At 35.8% G+C, this 19,209-nt stretch overlaps 1 protein-coding gene across 20 annotated transcripts in view; it reads right to left on the reverse strand.

Moving 5' to 3' along the window:
• Positions 1-19,209, reverse strand: part of ANKS1B (ankyrin repeat and sterile alpha motif domain containing 1B) — a 414,782-nt gene that overhangs the window by 199,484 nt on the left and 196,089 nt on the right. For all 20 annotated transcript variants that reach the window (XM_069000638.1, XM_069000646.1, XM_069000631.1 and 17 more), the window contains 2 exons: positions 17,415-17,995; positions 15,427-15,499 (listed from right to left, as the gene is read on the reverse strand). In XM_069000638.1, the coding sequence (XP_068856739.1) occupies positions 15,427-15,499; positions 17,415-17,995 (654 nt within the window). The remainder of the gene's footprint in view (positions 1-15,426; positions 15,500-17,414; positions 17,996-19,209) is intronic.

Genomic DNA, 19,209 nt, shown 5'->3' on the forward strand with positions numbered 1-19,209 from the left:
TTCTCTTTGTATTTATGAATTCAGGCAGATAAAAAAGTTACCTGTCTGCATTGTGACAGAACTTGTGCATCAGCAGTTAGCACGGCAGGGTGTTCTAGTGAATAAACTAACCTAATGCATGTACTCCTGAGAGGAGATAAGGATAGCTAGGAATAGGATGTTGTATGAGAAAAACTATGCCTAACATCCAGAAGACCACTATAAATAAATTTTATTATGGGAGAAGCATACTAGGTTCCAAGAAGTCTACGCAAGATTCTGGTTTATCTTACACATTTCAGTTATACTATAAGGCAACTCCAAAGGCTTAGAGATTTTAAATGATCTTTTCCATAAAACTCTGAAAAAAATGGATGCCTTACAAAAAATCTGTAGCTTCTGTCAGCAGCCTGGCTCTTTGGATGATGATGGCACTGTGGATGATAATATTTGGTGATGCTGAATATTTCTCTGAAAGTGCTTTTAGAGACATTTTTCATGGCATATAAAACAAAACAAAATCAACAGGGACAGCTTGAATTTAAGTAACACTATCTAGCATCTGTGATCTAAAGGTTACATTCCATTGCTTATGTGTAGCTCAGAACTCACAAAAATAGCTCTCAGATCACAGCTAATCAAGCTAATGGAAAAACCCTCAGCGACTAGGAAAAACCATCCTCACAGTTCCTTTCTGATTTTCATACCCATATTGATTATAACTCTACATTACCACTATGTAAGTACATATTGCCATTATGTAAGTACTGTATCTATAATAACTATAACCTCAAAGTCAACAAGGAAAATTCATTTTACTTGACAGATGATTTGTCAGCATTGACCTATACTTTGTGAACTGTACTGGCCCTTCTACGAGTTTGCATTTCTGACTGTTGATGTACTATTTACCCAGAAAGAGCTCAGTCAAAGCACTCCACTAGATCATGAAACATGCATTTGTCACAGACATTTCAAAGTTAGAATATTTTTCATGTTCAGTTGATTGCTTTGACAACTTTAATTTAGCCTCCTTCAGAACACATGCTGTTCAGTCAATGAGGAGCAGATCTCACTGGAAAATTAGAATACCTGTTTTCTAGAGCACAGCCACTGGACTAGGATGATTTTTTATTTTAAATTAATAGATTTCGGGGTAATTTTTTAAAGACATTGGGATAATCAAACGATATTATATAGCATTACAACACGCATGACTTCAGTCAGGTGTATATCCTTGGCTTACAGAACAGAAATACAAGATTGCATACTTCTGAATCACAAGAATTAATTAAGAACAGATGGATTTTTCACTGCAAGACCACAGGATCAACTGCACTGGATCAGAACACAGCTTTATCTAGATCATCAATCATCAGCTTCAATCACAGTGATTACTATTAGATGATTACAGAAGAGCATAAGAATAAGATGGACATCCAGTGATCCTTTCCTACCATTTTCCAGCAATTTGCAGCTAAATGTCTTTCTGAAAGAGAAAGTGCCTTATGCTTAATTGTCATTTATGTATTTTTTTGACAGTTTGGTGGTTGATGAAATATGGTCTAAGAAAGAGTCATCCTTATTCTGACTTCAATGGAAGTTAATAATATTTTCTGAAAAAAGGAGTTACTGTCTCAGAGCAGTTTCTGTCCTTGTCTTGGGAAGTTTTACGGGATAATAGTAACACTACACTCACCACCTATGAGTAATCATTTTCACTGCTTTCGTCTAGTAAGAAAAAAAAACCTTGAAAATTTACATGACACCATGACCAATCAAAATATTTTACTTAATTCAGTAAAAATTTTAGACTACTGTTAAAAGCTAGTACACTGAGTGCATATATATGAAAGACGTATACTGCATAGTCTTTCTAAAAATACTAAGGAAGCTCAACCCTTTATACTATAATTCCTGGCACCATAAATCCAAATTTATGTAATTTCAAATTTAAGCAAATCTTTTTTCAGCTCTGTGCTAAGCAACACTGGACTAGCAAACAAGCAGAACTAGGTAACAGAGAACTATTTGAAGAAAGTGCTCAAAAAAAAAGGTATCTGCACAGAGATATCTTAAGAAGTTAAATACAGCTGTTAAATAAATTGTAACCTTGATTTCATAAATTTGGTAACTACTGCAAGGTCCTGTGAAGAGCTGTGGAAACAAGAAGCACATACTGGCACATATCTTTGAAATTCTGAATAGTGAAATTATACTTGATGGAAGATTGAAGATTTCTCCTGGCATTATTTTATAAAGCAGATTCAACCTGAGACAGTGTGGCACTTCTTTTTCTGTTTGCTTTTGCCTAGCTGAGTCCAGAGGCTCCCTTGCCCCCAGGGCACCAGCTTTCGGAGCAAACTCCTCCTTTGAACAGCTGATCAGGTGAATTCCCTTCTCTCCTTCCTGTTCTTTATAACTTTGTTTTAGAATTCATTTTCTATGCTCCCTATTTATCTCACTTCTTCTTATTCTCCTTGTAAATGATGGTCATTTGCTCTTTTGTCATCATTCACCTCCAGCAACTACAATTTGTTTTTCTGTTTCACATCAGTCTTCTTCCTTTTTCTAATCTTCTTCTCCCACTTCCCCTTTCAAATCTTTTAAAACAGGTAAAAAAAAAAATGTTCATTTAAAAATGAAATTACTTATCTAAGATTAAATTACCCCCTGAGATTTCTTTAGAGTTGAGACTAGGTTGGATTTGGTATTTGAGGTAATACTAACTTAACTTCAGTGGTCAGTGGAGCGTGTTACCATCACCTGGCTCTGTCCACTGGGTGCAGATAGCTCCCTGCTTTTTAGGGAGCAACCATCCCTCTCAGCCTCCTGACAAAAAGTCAGGTTCTCAACAGGAACTTGCCTTATTACACAAAAACTCTATAACCACCTTCTGTAATATTTATCCCCTGCTAACACAGGCTCTGCAGCACCACAAGAAAACTGCAGCATCTTTCAATGAATAATAAAGACGTTACTTGAGTGGGTGGCATGCTGGCACAGCTCTGGCAACTCACTGGACTGCTTGCATATGGATGAGCTTACATAAACCCAGTTCGACCTGTCTGTGAGCTCCCTCATGCCAACAGCTCACTCTCCCACCTCTGGAGCCTAGGGTCTTGCTTCAAGAAGCTGTGCTGATGCTTACAGCAGTGCAAATACCTCTCATGTCACTGTACTTAGTCCTGCATGGCTTTTTGTTTTAGAAATTGGAATGATACAAACACAACTCTTCAGACAAGCTTCATAAAATGTACTCCAAGAATCATTCCCTACCTAGTTCATTTGTCAAGGCTAAAGGATCTCAGGTTGAGCTCAAGCAATCCTAGAGGTACATGTCAGCTGAAAATGCACTCATCAGACTAGTTCCACTAATGTTTTATAATGATTATTGTATGTTAATAATTATTTCCTATACTACAAAGCAGATCAAAACTTGAACTGGTTCAATAAGCAAACCCAACACCTACATTTAGTCTCTTACATTCTTGTCTAGAGCTGTTTAGCCACATTTCTTGCCACTTCATGAACATGGATTTTCTTCTTGCATAAATTTGAGAAGAATGGCTGGTCTCTATATAAATGCCATATTGATATGCAAATAGGGGGATTTGTGTACTGACATGATAATATATTCTTTAGAATTATGCTCTATGAAACACTTCAAATAGCCTACCAGAAAACAAAAGTAGCACAAAGTAACTGAGATAGGCCATCATACTCTGTAAATAGAAAAGCAAACAGCAGAGTTTGTAAGAAATATTTATCTAAACTCATGCATGAAGTGCAAGTGTTGTCAATGAATAATAAATACACTCTATAAATAGCTTCTGGAACAATTCACCACTTTAGACTAAATGCTAGTTTTAGCACTTAATGGAAATTCTTATTAGCAATCAATAATTTAACCTCAGCCATTCTCAGAATTGTCATTATGCAATAACCTAAAATAAAGAGCTAAAGGCAGCAATGGATAAAAGTAGAAAAACAGTTTTGTAAAATTCTTGGTATCATTAGTTATGATGTAGGGGTGGTAAGTAGTAACTAGCAAATAATTTTTGAAGGATGTGAAGGCATTCAAATGCAGTACCTTCCTGAACACAGGGCAATGAAACAAGAAAATACTGACCCCAGCATTACAATCACGAACTCAGGTTAACCGTCTGGGTGAGAAAGTAAATAAATTCACTTTAATAAGTTCAATATTCTGAATTACTTCATTTTCTCTAGGTGGAATGAAATCTAGAAACAATTTGGTGTGCTGTAAATCCTATAACAAGCCAAAAATTTTTCAACTAGCATGTGATGTTCTTGTGATTATTTGAAATGTGATTACTAGAAATATGAATCCAAGGATTCATATCTATTTAAATCCAAGGACTACTAGAAGGAAACATGAGTGAATCAGATGAACTTTCAAGAAACCGTTATTAATACAGTTTTAGTAGACTTAGAGCTCTATATTATTTATGAAAGATAAACTTCACCATAGTCTCACTTGCCTCAATATCTCCAACCCTAACATATTTGTAAGGGTAACACTCCTATTACCTCATACAAAACACCACCAGAGATACTGAACAAAATTTTAGAGATTTGCCCTTACCAATCATGTATGAAAATAACAAACTGATTACTAAAGGCAAATCTGTAAAATCTATTTTAGAAGTTAGGAATATTCTGTTGCCTTTAAAGTATTTCCTGGCCACAGGCTGTAAAAGCCTCATTTTTCATCAGATATTTTTAATTCCATTGATGTGCTAATTCCTATTCTGCATACATTTTTTCAACCTGGTATTGAATTTGATTCTGCTTTAGAAATAAATGCTGTTTAATTTAGTCAAATAAATTGAATAAAATATTAACATACATGTGTGGAAGTGGCTACACAGTTGCAAGGTTCAGATTAAACAGCAAGGAAAAAGCCAAATCTAAGGATATGATTTCTAAAACTTTCAAGTAATCTGATAATTCTTTTCACATCATTTATCATGGTTTGAAAAAAAATCTCTGTTACCTCTGGAATTACAGTAGGATGATTACTAGAGCATTATAGAATGAGGGCATCACTGATTTGCTCATTTTTAGGCACTCTGGAAAGCACTCTGGCATTAACTTTGTGAAAACCAACCAAACTGTCCTTGTGGAGAAGACACAGATTATTAGGACTCCCCTCATACTGTTGTGGTTTGGTGGAGAAACAGACAAGACCTCAGTCTTACTGGAAATAACTTTGAAAATGTTTTAGTCCATTTTCTTTTCAAGTTCTGAAATCTTCAATCTTCCTTTGTTGATCCTTTTATCTCTTATCTAGATGGGCAAAGCTCAGACATATATTCAACCCCATGGAGGAAAAAGATACATTCTATACAGCTCAGTGACTTCAGGAACTGGTCTGACAGGGGAGAGAACTGACCAGGAAGAGCAGATTGCAGCATTAACACCATCCTCAAAAATGTTTTTAAATCCACTTAAGAGTAAGGGACCCATTTATTACCAATAGAACCCAGGACATAATGTGAGTAATATTATTTTTAAGCAAGTTTCACAACCAATTTATTTGACATCTAACACAATTTGTTTTTATCAGTGTGATTTTGTAAGGTTAGGCCATAGGCAGGTATATCCAAACTTTTAAAGTGAGAATAACTTTTATTCACTTAATTTGGATTTTCTGTAGAGTAACATATACAGTTTTTCTAAGCACTGTCCCTGAACATGCTTAAACATCATGCTACTGAACTCTCCATTTTACTGTTATTTGTCAGTATTTTTGAGCTTCATGGCCTTGGAAGTAACTGAAAATCTGATTTTCTGAATTTTGCATTCTGTGTATTCATACCATTCTACACTCTGTCTCAAAACAAATATTAGAGGTGTTTATGAGTACAATATAGGTCGATATCATGACATATTCACTTATTACCATACACAGCTTCTTTAAAACTCAGTATCTCTCACTTCTTCTAAAAGGAAATTATATAATGTGAGAATATTTTTAAAATACTGAAATAAGGCTTTAATAACAGTGGTAAGCACACTATTTGAATTTTCATAGATTTCAGTAGCATTCAAATTGTACATAAATTGTTCATGTCTGTGGTCACAAAGACTTCTTTTTTAACCATATTTAACAGTAGAATGTATGGACCAGCTATTAGTTTAAGAACAAAATAAAAGAAGAGATGGCAGGGATTCAGTATGCATTACTCCTCTTTCTGAGAAGAAGTATTTCTAGAAAATAGAAAATAAGTACCTTTAGATCTGACAAAATTTTCCAAAGAAGAATATATTATTTGTATTCTGTGAGGGGGGGGAAAAAAAGTTTGGTTGCTCAGAAATGACAGTACTGCAGACCAGACTACTGAGGTTTTTAGTTTTTATTTTTTAAAAAGGAGAAAATATCACTATTGAAACAGGGCCTTAATTTCCTATGCTGTTTCAATAAAACATTGCATCTGGTGTGGGGAAATACTGCTGAAAAGTCTCAGCATATTAAGTCAGTCACAATTACACATCAATCCTCCAATTGAAGGCTCCTTTTGTCAAGCAGTTCTGCTGCAGACCAGGCCTGACAACCACAAGTAGACTACACCAAAATTGACAAGAATTAAGCCACACATTTACTCTCTGATGGATGCCAATATTTATGACATTATAGTTCCATTTTCCTAAGTTTCCTTGTTTGCTATCAATATTCTCTATTGCTTCTAGAAGACGTATGCCAGAAATCATTTATCCAAATCTGTGAATATAATGACTGAATTGCTTTGCAACCGTTTTGGAAAAAGAAGCCTAACACTGAAAAGCATGGACAGAGATAAAAGGTAAATGCTGATTGGCACTTATAGAGAGAGTGGATTTGTAAAAAGAAAATGTATCAGAGTTAAAGACTACTTTGGTAAATATGGTCTGATGACGTATATTTTTACTCTATTTTCTGTTTAGCCTGAGTCTTCCTTTGTAGTATGCTGTCTCAAAATTGGTATATGAAGAACATAGAGCTGAATATTACATTTATGACACTACAGGGTAAAATTGCTAATATAATAGGAATACTTGAGTATAAGAAAATAAAATAAATGCCTGCAGCTTTTTGCATCCAACTCCCATTGCATTTATTATAAAACATAGCTAAAAGCTCTACAATTATCTTGCAGTTTGCCCAGTTTCTGTAAGGTTTGTTTTGGGATTCAATGAATCATTAAAACAGATGCATTTTTATCACTTGTTCAGGTTTTTACAATGTAGAAGTAAAAAAAAAAAAATTAACCCAATTATATGTGATAACTTCTGTAGAATTTATATCATCTTTAGGTAAGTTCAGTGACATGCAATACATTAGGACTATCATGTTCTCAGTAAATAAGTGCTAAAAATACTTCCTCATATTTTATAGCTATATGCCTTCTGTTCTCCACTATTTTATAATCTAGATGATTGCATACACTTAAATTACAATTCAAATAATTTGAAATGAAGATATTAGTAATAGAAATAGGAAGATTGGTACAAATAATGCAAGGACAGAAATGCATATGGGAAAGCACCAGAAGAGACAGTGCCTCAAAGAGTTAAAGGCATGGTCTGTACTGATAATCAAGGACACTGCTGGCAATGGTGAAACACTAGGGAATATGTTCCTGTCAAGAGGAGGAGTGTGCTCTGATAAAACAACAGCTCAGACAATTTATCAGCAGAAGACCCTGCACTACAGCAACAACATTATGGCACATGCATGTGATATTCATCTTTTTGCTACTCCAAAAACATGACCTAAAATATCTGAGAAAAGGAAGCAAAAACAATGAGTGCCACTGAAGAAAATTTTGGACCATACCACTGCAAAGGTTTAGTTCTAAAGGTCTATGAAAAACTAATTTGCTTTTCCTAATCAAAAGGAACCCAATAGCTACAGTAAGAATGCAATAGTCAGCCTATCACAACACACATAATTGACAATGGACAGGCAACTTGGCCATGCACACCGCGGTGCTTTTCGGTACTGGGTGTGACAGGCTCCATATGAGAATGTGACTGACTGGAAACAGTTTTACCTCAAAGAAGAATCCCTTTTGCCCTCCGTAGCATCACATACTGACTTTGGTTATGCAAATCCCCCCAGCTGTTCTGCCATTGCAAATTAAAATTCCACATTCACATTCCAGTTGTTAATAAGATGCAAGGAAGGGCAGAACGAAACACAAATGTGTGTCTCTCTTTCTTAAAGAGCGGTCCTATAATTGTTGCTAAAGAGTTCAAAGACTAGCAGCTTAATAATTTCAGACTACATATGCATTTCCTATTGAGAAGGCATCAAACAGCACTGGGAGCAGACACCAGCTGCTGGAGCTGCCTCGTCTCATCAGGTCCCTCTGCTACCAGCTACACAGTCAGGTTCCCTCTGTCTTTACTTTTTTGCTGTCTGTGATGCCACAGGTACGTTGGCCTTTTTGTACAGCATATCAGCTTCAAAAGGAAGTTGGGAGGAAAGAGATGTTATCCTTATTTTACAGTCTGGTTGTTGTGGTTGGCTATTGCAAAATTATGTGTTCAAAACTGTAAGCTTAAGAGACATCCCATTTTGTGAGAAGTTGCATGGCTCATTTTACTAAATTCTATTAAGTCCACTTTATCAAAGCTCTTAGTTTAACCAAAAAGGACATTTAAAAAGGACAAGGTAAATGCTGGAAGACAGGGATGAAATGACAATAAAAATATATACTTTTAAGTCTATAATGTACCACTGTGAAATCTGCCTTATGCCAACATGCCTACACATATCCAATTAAAATTCTGCCTTAATTAAGTACTTATATTTTATCAGTTTTCAGCTCTTCGAGGAGGGAGGATATTAACAGCTTTGGAGGAAAACCACTTTGCCAAAACTGCAGCCATATGGCAGCAAACAGAAAAGGGCCAGCCTAACAAGGCTTCATTTGTTAAAAGAAAGTTTGACTTACATACTCTAGCTATATATTAGCTTTTATAGGCAGAACCACACCAGGAATGATGAAGGCTTCATGTCTGAGCAGTGGCAGTGGAGCAGATGGAAGAAAAGAGAGGAAACCAAGCATGTAGCTTCAGGCAGTCAAGGGTTTAGCCCAATTTCAATTATATTACAGCTGTGCAGGGCACAACACAAACTCTTACGCTTCTCATTCAGCTTTTCTGGCTGTGGCCCCACCTGATTCCATCTTTTCCTAAGCTGCTGAAGTCACATCTACTTCAATTTCCAAATCTTTGTGCTCAAAGTCACTTCCCTCACTAATCTGAAAAGTAAGATTTCCTAAAACTTTCCCCATACTGCAAAGGAGAAATCATCAATAATAGCCTTGGTCATACCAGTAGAGAAGGTAAATAAACAAAGAAAATAACTTTTGTATCACGACTGTCTGCAACTTTCACCCTGAAATGGAAGATTTGAGAAAGAACACTACAAAACATATTCCAATACAGTGCTCTGTGACCTACTGTCAGTCCCTGGCATTAAATTTGGACTACATGACATTGAAACACAAATATATAGTGGGCACATCGAGAAGCAATAAGGTCTCATTTGTGCAAAAGCTTGACATAAAGTGGAGTTGTAGGGTTCATTCTGAATACAGCACAATGTAGTGCAGTCCTGCTTTCAAATGAGATACAGCTAGTGCAGTCAACTCAGGCACAGCCTTCAGGGATTCAGGGTCCTTCTGTTTTCAAAGCAGCCCTAAAAGAGCCAACTCATGAGTCTCTCTGAAGCTTTAGACATGAGGATACATACTGCTAAGTAAATATTCTGCAAGATTTGCTAGCTTCCTTGAAAGTCTTTTTTTTTCATGGAGTGTGATTCTGTTTCATATATCTCTTCCAGTAAAAAGCAGCATTAATCTTTGAAAGGCAATCTCTCAGGTTGTGTCAGTGAGCAAAGTTTGTAGCCTTGACATTGATATTAAGACATAGATGCTGCATGTGGTGCTAGGATTATCTCCAAGCACAGGAAAAGGGACTGCTCTCACAAAAGGACAACACAAAACCCTGTAAAATACAAACTTGCTAAATGCAATAAGAACTTTGCTTATTTCAGCTGTAAGAAAAAGTCTTGTTCAGGATATTACATTTCAAACTAAAATTTTAGATCAAGAAAATTAAGTTAATTGAGTAAACCCTAGCCTGTCTGCCTCTAGGTGGAACAATGATAGCATTCAAGGGTAGGTACATGCTCAGCTGATGAAAAATATCCTGACTTGTATACACACAGCAACTGTTTAGTGCATTTATGGATAGCACCCAAAATAGAATGTATGATCAGTAGAATTATAAAGCTGTAAATCACCCTCCGTGTGCTAGAATATATTTGACAGAAGTGGCTCTCTCAAAAGCCTCGCACAAACCTAAAATGATTGTTGACTATTTGGATGTGGAATGACTTTCAACAATTATTTTCTTAGTCATTATATTAATTGGTCTGATTTGACAAACAATTCTAGCTTTAATCATGATGATGATATGATATCCATTATCCATGTTAGTTTGTGTTTTTTTGAAGTAGATATTTTTTTGATTATTCCCTTCCAAGTGGTTTGCAAATACAAGTAAACTCTGAGTCATGCACCTGCAAACAGCTACCAAGCTCCAACTAACACAGAATTACTGCTAGGTATGTCTTGAAAGACTTCTTATTGTTGAAAAAAATTTTTTTTATAATTAGGCAAAGAAAATACAAAATTGTAGTGTTTCTTCTTTTTACTTTATAGATAGGTTCCTTCTAAATCTTGTTATCACAGTAGTCACAGAATCATTAGAAAATAGACTCAAAGGGGCATAACCCAGTGACCTATTCCATTCTGACTCAAGCCAAGGTCAGTCACATCCCAAGCGTTATTCTTTCTCATTCTGGCAAATATTCAAAAGCCTTGAAGATGCTGCTGAACGTAACCAAAGTTATAATCTTCCTAATAATCTATTTGGATGCTTCACTACATCACCTTTATAATTTTGTCCTGAGGAAGAGGGGGATATTAATATCAGGTAGTTTTAGACAGCTACATCTGAGGAGGTCCTCTAAGGCACTCCCAGTGCCATTTTGCATGCTTCACACATTTAGACATGACGAACAATAACAAAAAAGAGTCTGCTTATCTAACTCAGCATTAGTGGCTCAGATGTGCTCAATGCAGTCCACACTCCAGAACTCTGAATTTAGACATTATGAATAAGATTAATCTGTCTGACCTACCATGTACATCTGTCTGCCCTACCATTATTTCTATCAAGCTCATGCTTTCTTAATTTGTTTACAAGGAAAACACGAGACATCAAAACCCTAAATGATGTCCAAATACTGGACCCCTACTGTTTTTTCCTTGCCTACAAAATTTCATATTCACTCCTAGAAGGGAACTGGATAGCTTTAATAGGTTTGATCTTGGCAAATCCATGTTGTTTATTACTTATTTCTTTGTTATTCTCTAGCTACTTAAAGTACTATATCTGTTCATTGACTTGCCTATTAAGTGAAAATAATTCCCCATATTCTTCTTCCTTTCCTCTTTTAAAGGTAAGTTCTATGTCATTCTCATTTAGTCTTTTGGTACCTGATATATCCTTCAAGAAATCTCACAGAAACCCACTAATAGGCCTAAATTTTGCAGATAGTTAAGAAACCTAACTTATATAGTCTGTTCTTTCCTTATCTACAGTTTAGGTTCTAGGTTTAGGATTAACTGTGCATGTCATATGTTCACCAACAACCTTGTCAGTAACTCATGTAATAAAAAAATCACTGTATGCTTTTCCTTCACTGTATGCTGCACCTTCTCCATGCACCTTTTCCATTCCTCCAGTTGCTCTCTTATGTGCTGAATATTTCTTTGTTCTTCTTCTATCTATTGATGTATTGATATTATTATGTTATATCAAATCTTGTTAGCTGCATCTCACTGAGTGCTTTGTCATTTCTGACATGTCTCTACATGCATGTGTTGCTAAGATACCTTGCAAGCTGACCCTTTACTTTCTCTCATCACTTTTTAAATCTTGTTTTAAATAATCCCAGGGATGAGACCTATGTTCAAGTGGCCTTATTTAAGACTATGATTTTTGTTCTTGCCAAATGGTTCTCATTATAAACTTCTCTCAGGAGGGAGAAGAGTTATATTTAGGGTGTATCTGACTGGTGCTAGACTTGGACATGAGATAAGAGACAATATTATCTTGAATCTTCAACCTCTTTATTCACTGCCACAGAGCCTGATAAGAACTTTTGATTTGCTAGGAAAATTCTTAGTAGTACCATTATTATTCTTTATCCTATGCTAATGCTTGGTGCAATCCTTTGCAATTTGGCAAAATTTGACTCTTGTGAAGAAACACATCAGCCATAATTTAAGTGACAGGTGTTGCAGATGTTTCCGCACCACCTTGAGTAGAAGATCATTAGCCAGCAGCATCTTTTACTTCCTCTTGGTAACAGAGATTTTGTATTCCTTGTGTTTGGGGTTTTTGTCTGTTATCAAGATTTGTTCTTACTTGCTTCCTGGTCAGCAGTCCTGCTTTTGATTTGTCAGAGGACATCAACAGGCATCTTCCTCTCTGTAGTTTTAAGCTTGCTCCTCCAGTACCTGTACTTCTACCAAACTGAAAGTTCGGCTTTAATTTTTTTGTTCCTGAATGCGTGCTGTAGATGAAGTCCTCATGAGCATACTCATTTTTGAATCTCTCCTTTTACTGTTCCTCTCATTGCTTCTTAAGAGATTTCGTTGGAGATATAAGAGAATTCTTCTCAGATATCATCAGGAGGAAAATATAGGCCAAAGTTCTGGCAAGTCCATTCAAGAATTTAATCACAAGATGTCATCATTGTCTAATTTTAAATATAGCTATTTAATTATGAGTATATGACATACTTCCTCTCAAATATTTTTCACTGAGAATGAGATACTATGTAGTACAAAAAGCTCTTTATGTTCAGGGCTGATAGAGTACTTGCATTTGAGTTGTACATATTTTTGTTTTTATTAGCAGTTGATAAAAACACTAAAGTATAATATGACATACAGGACTAAGCACACCCTAAAATGAAGGATTCCATAGGAAGCTAAATTTTCTCTTCAATATTATCAGAAATTTTCCTACTTGCTAAAAAGTTATTAGACAAGTGAAGTTTACTGAATACAGTGCTCAATAATCTAGATGCTTTCAGTTCAACAGTAGAAGTTTCTTTGACTTACACACTCTGAACACTAAAACCATTATTTTTAAGCCTTACTGGATAACCTTTTTCCACATATATTCAAGTAAAAACTAAAAAACCTCATATTTATACAAAAATAGCTGTATTTTGATTGATTGTAGCTTGATCTCTTAATTAAGAGCAAAATCAAATTATCATCCTAAACTAGCTAAAGACCCTTAAGTAGTTGACAGGAAAGAAAAAAATGTTGGTGTTCAGAAAGCTGCATACTGAATAGAAAGTTGGGACTCAATGTTCACTCTGGGAAAAGCAAAGAGCAGAGCAGATCTTCTGCCAGGTGCAAGAGTTGAAACACCAAATGCCATATTTGAATGTCAAGAAAAATAACGGATGCAGTAGAAGCCACAAAATGGCTGATGACAAGAGTTATGAGGTATTTTCTGGTCTTAAAAAAGAAAAGCAGTGGTCAATCATAGGAACAGACAGAGTAGTATTTACACATCACTAAGTTATGGAAATTTGCAAACACAGTCTGTTGCTATTGTCTCCTTTTCATACCTCTTACTTGCTGTGCAACTTCTTACCCTACACCCAATTTTGCCTTTGGTGCCTGTGTGCTGCTGTGGGAAGCTGACCCTGGCTGGATGTCAGGTGCCCAGCAAGCTGCTCTCTCACCGCCCTCCTCAGCAGGACAGGGCAGGGCAGAAAGTAAGACAGAAAAATATCCTCTTGGGTCAAGACAAAGGCAATTTAATACAGCAAAACCAAAGGAAAACAAAAGATTTATTCTCTACTTCCTATCAGCTGGTGATATCCAGCCTTGCCCTCCTTTTTCTTAGCTTTTATTGCTGAACAGCCTTGTCTGGTATGGAATATTTCTTTGCAGCTTGAGTCAGCTGTCCTGGGTATGTCCCCTCCCAAGATCCCGCCTGCCCTCTCCCCACTGGTGAGGGGGGAATGTTGGAGAGGCAGCCTTGGTGCTGAGTGAGCACTGCTGTGCAGTAGCCAAAACACCGGGGTGTTTGACAGGTGAAAGAACACCTTTCTAGCTACCAATACAAAGCACCATGAAGGCTGCTATGGGAAAGGTAACTCCATCTCCAGCAGACCCAGTACAACTACCAGGATAAAATATAATAAGCAAAAAATCCTGAATTATTTATAATAGCTTCAGAAATTATTCACTATCTCCTAACGTAGAGTTCGCCTACAAATAATTCTGATTTCCAACACTGCAAGTTGCAGTAAGAAAGAACAGACTGCCAGTACAACATGCCTAGCACTTTTTGTGATATTGCCCCTTACTTTTTCTAGAAGAAAAATAAGCTGAATCTTCTTGTTTTATCTGCAATTATATTTGCACTCAAATCAGTTATTTTTTCTTTATCCTAGATCCCCTTTTCACTGTAAGCTGCTGTTAAAATAGCTGTGTCAATTATATTTAATTGATAAGACACAGTTTCATCCTGTATTTATGTAATACTCCATTAAATGGACAGCTGTTCAAATATATTCTTTTCCACATTTTAAGCTATAAGGTCCATAACATCCTGCCCTACACATAAACCCAATGCAATTTTTAGCAGGGATGTACCACTACAGGTGAGCTAACAGAGCTTTGCCTCAGGACTAAATTATTTGGACATGCAAGTCAGTTTTCCCTCCATGAGTTAGGGAGAAGACATAATAAAATACTTAAAAAATTCTTATCAGCACATTTGCACAGGTTTATACTGACAGACCAACAGGCTAGGCATTACTTAGGGTTCTTAGAATTCTCCATGGCAGGGAAGGTTTGCAAATTTTCCCATCATTGCTAACACCAGTCACTGGCTGTCAGCAACATTTTCAGCCCTGTGCCAAATATTTCTTCGAAGCAGCATTATGTAATACAATACTTTAAAAAGTGTCAGCAGTTATTGGATTATATATACTCAGAGTCCCATCATTCCAAACAAAACCTCATCTGAAAAAGATTGTAAAATAGCCCCCTAGAAGAAAAGCTTCAGCACAAAGACATTAATGGAGTATTTTTTCTGGTAAGATTTCAAAACAACATTAATGACTCCAAGATGCTATTTAAAGCAACAGCTCCAGGTCACTGGGCCTAATGCATCCCTACCAGAAAACAACATAGATTCTGTTCATGGTTATTCAAATACCTACAAATTATTTCAACACAGTGGGTTACTTAGCAATGTCTTATCCACAGTTTCCCTGTGGACAATTAAGTCAAAATTAAACAATAGTTGGTTCTTTTTCCTTACTTGTAGCATGATCTTTCATCTCCCCCAGTCCAGTATTAATTCCAGCATCTATCGAACTCATGATTTTATCAATCTACAAAAGAGAGAACAGTGAAACAATTGATGGATCCCATCTTCATTATTTTAGTTTAGCTTTTCATGCATAGATTTATAGCATTATTACTCTCATTAGGAAAACAACAATCGAAATTGTAAAAACGCATAAATCAAAGGTAGACAATTAATTTCTCCACTTTGATTTTTATTTTGCAATATTTGTATGCTAGCAAAAACTAAAGATTGGGAATAGTATTTCTTTTTCCACAGTAAGTTCCTTTCATACTGATGACTCTGGCCATCTAGGTATAGCCACTAGTGGTTTATTTAAGCAATAATATTAATGAATAAAAAATATTAACTTGCATGTTATAAAGTATTTAGAATACACACAATTAAATCAATTGTTCAATTAATATTTCCAGAGAATTTCCTAGCCCCCTTTTTTTTCCATTTGCCCCACGGGCACTGAATAGGTACGAAACATAGCTGTGTCCCCATATACCACAAAACAATATTCTCTGTGAAACAGCACTGCACCGATCTCAAAACTTACTCACAAGTTTCTAAGGTATATTGAACTTACTAGGTCAAAACCATTATATCTATTTTATTTTCTGTAAGAATGGAACAAAACAAAAGGTGAATCAAAAGGTTGCTGTGGACTAAGAAGGTAGACAGAGAGACACACTTTACTCAGCCTAATATTAGGACTAGTAGGAAAAGTATGTATTAGTCACTGGTGACAAGAGAAAGTCTAGGAATTATGACAGAATCTGCAGATTGAGAATTCATACTATATATATATATATATATATATATATATATATATATATATATATATATATATACTGCACTTTTTTTACTCTTAAGAATAACCAAACCTTGATGACCATGTAGAAAGGCAAACCTGGACCTGACTCTAATCAGGATTTTATAATAATATATCCAAGTTGTAAAGATCAAAACCTGATATCCTTAGTACATTTCCACTGAGAGAGTGTCTCCTTTACAATAAAAAGTGCTTTAAAATGTCCTATCAAATCAGAAATTTAGGCTAGCTTGAAATACTTTCCTAGAAAAATAACCAACCGCATAATCAAACTCTGGGTTCTTTCTGAACACAACAGCACCCTGGAGATAGATGCATTTCCCCACTGTAGTAGTTTTAAAAAGAACTTGCTGACTTCTCTGTAGGAACAGCAAAGACCTAAACATTTCAGACTTAATTTACCTCAATGAGATGGGAACTTCCGTGTCTATGAAAAACCATTTACATTCTTGAAATTCAGCACAGGAAAAACAAATTAAACATAAAGGTGTCTAAAAGTTAATTTAAATTGAATTTTAAACCTAAAATAAAATCTCTCATATGAGCAAGCATGCGCACTAAAATTCAGCGTGGAAATTTCTGTTAGTAGTCCTGAATTCATTGCAGCTATAAGAGTACTCCCACTTCACACAGCAGTTAGGTATGTGCCAAGATTTAGTACACAGGCTACATACCAGCTAGAGGATATGATACATAAGGAGGGTTTGTAGAATGCACAATCAGCTCTCTGTTGCTGCCATTTTCTCCTGGCTCTTGCTGATGGGCACTGCCATGGTGGAAATAATTAGCAAGTATATAAACAATAGGCACAGTTAGTAAGGATTTTACCAATTTTATTAGTGTCAGTTAGGGCTTTAGTAGACAATAATTTCAGTGCCACAAAAAATTGCAGAATTACTTCTGGTTAACTTCATTCACTACAGAAACAATAGACTTTATTGAGTGGGCAGCATTTGAACAGAAATGTTTTACATTTTGTGCCAGCTGTTGAGCTATCATGGAGTACACTGTGACATTCTCTCTGAGGCTTTGGAAGATTCACTTTTTATTTTGTCTATGAAACTGAAAACAACAACAGCGTCTTCACAAGACCACAGTATTTATAAAAAGAAAAACTTACTTCTTCCCATTCTGATGTGAAGGAAGGTGTTCTCTCCGAATTCCCTTTGGAGCATTGTGGCTTTGGTGTGGGTTCACTCCAATTGCTTCTTGCTTTTTTATCATTTGGTGGATGGGTGATAAGATTAGAATCGGATTTCGAAACATTTTTGCACAAATGCATTTCCAGCAAAGTCTTTGGTAAAGATCGTATTCTGCCCAGCGTGCACGCTCGCTCCACAAATCCCCCAGTGGTAATAACCCATTGTTCACTTATCCTTGGCGCGCCAACCAGGGTATGATTTTCTGCTGGTTTATTTTTAGTATGAAATATGGTTCTGTTTACAATTGGTGGCTTTTTTTTCTTAACAGGAGGATCAGAGCTGCTTTCTTTCCGTAGCTGTATCTGCTGCGCTGCACTCTTGCTCAAAATGCTTTTCTCTAGTGGCCCACTGCACGGGTTTACTTTGCTGTACAGCTGGAGTGGGTTTTCAGGTGGGTCACATGCAGGTGATGATCCGTGAAGTAAACCTGCAAACTGCTCAGCAGGGTGTCCTTCAGGAAGCTCACTTTCAGTGGATGTTTCACCCTGGCAAAGTTGGTCTGAAATGAGAGAGTACCTTGTAAACATAAAAGGGTGATAAAATACTTCAAACTACAAAACCTTTCCTCAAAATTACTTTTTTATGCTGCTTGGTTGTTTCTTATGTAAAGAAACAAAAGACAATTATGACATGAACTGAATTATTATTCTCTTAAAAAAAAAAACCCTTAAATTTGACTATTTTATCCTGACTGGTTGAAGAACAGCCAACAATGCTCAGTGCTATATATAAACTCCATGAAAAAAAAAATTATAACATAAAATAGGCCATTGCTATTCCATCAACTTGATGATGTCTCTTTTAATTTGTATTGAGTTGAAATGTGCACAAATTATACAGTTTAGTATGATGAATTAGGTAGTTAGTTTGTAGGTGGTAAAATACATGAAGAACAAGTATTGTCAGGAGTATTCTTAGTAATTTTTCTTTTTATAGTCTTTATAATAATAGTGAACTTACACTATAATGCCTTTTTACTGACAGTCTCTAAGGACTAGATCTGAGTGTTGTTTTTATTTCTGGGAACTTTTGAGAATAGTAATAATAACCATAGGGGAAAAAAGAATACAAAATCAAGTCTTTTCAAACAAGCTTTACATGTAATTTAGCACATACATACACAAAAAGCAACTGCAGGAAAAAGTACTTTTTGGCACAGTTTAGAGTGTATTATTAAAATTTTAGAGCTCGTTTTTAACACTTGTTGCTGTAAGGACTAGGAGGGGAAAAAAAAAATAGGCCTGTGCTGTCTCCCTTAAAGTGCTGGTGTGGTTAACATCACTCTATCAACATGGCATTAAGTTAGCAAGTTCTAGTCAGAATAACTGTCCCCAGTAATGGTCACATCTGTATAACTACTTCATTAAAGATAAATAAATTCACCTCATTCTTGCTAGAAGTTGTATGTTCTAGACAGACTCTAACTGTAGGACTGTGTGCACAGCAGTAGTTACCACAAGGAATCAAGCACAGCATCATGTCGTAATTTGCAAAGATATTGAGCAGTTTTCTCCAATTAACTAAAATATCTGCTGGCAAAAAAACCCCAATCAAATCTCAAAATATCCCTTCTAAAAGAAAGCAGTGCTTGACTTTATGAATGACAGAAGAAAGATTTTGGTGTGTACTTCAAAACTTCATCAACTCTTTTACTAGTCAGCAGCTTAAAAATATAAAATTAAATGTTTTTCTTATTTGTTTAAATATCAAAGA

The sequence above is a fragment of the Aphelocoma coerulescens genome, chromosome 1A (assembly GCF_041296385.1).
Source record: "Aphelocoma coerulescens isolate FSJ_1873_10779 chromosome 1A, UR_Acoe_1.0, whole genome shotgun sequence".
In the NCBI taxonomy this organism is placed as follows: Eukaryota; Metazoa; Chordata; class Aves; order Passeriformes; family Corvidae; genus Aphelocoma; species Aphelocoma coerulescens.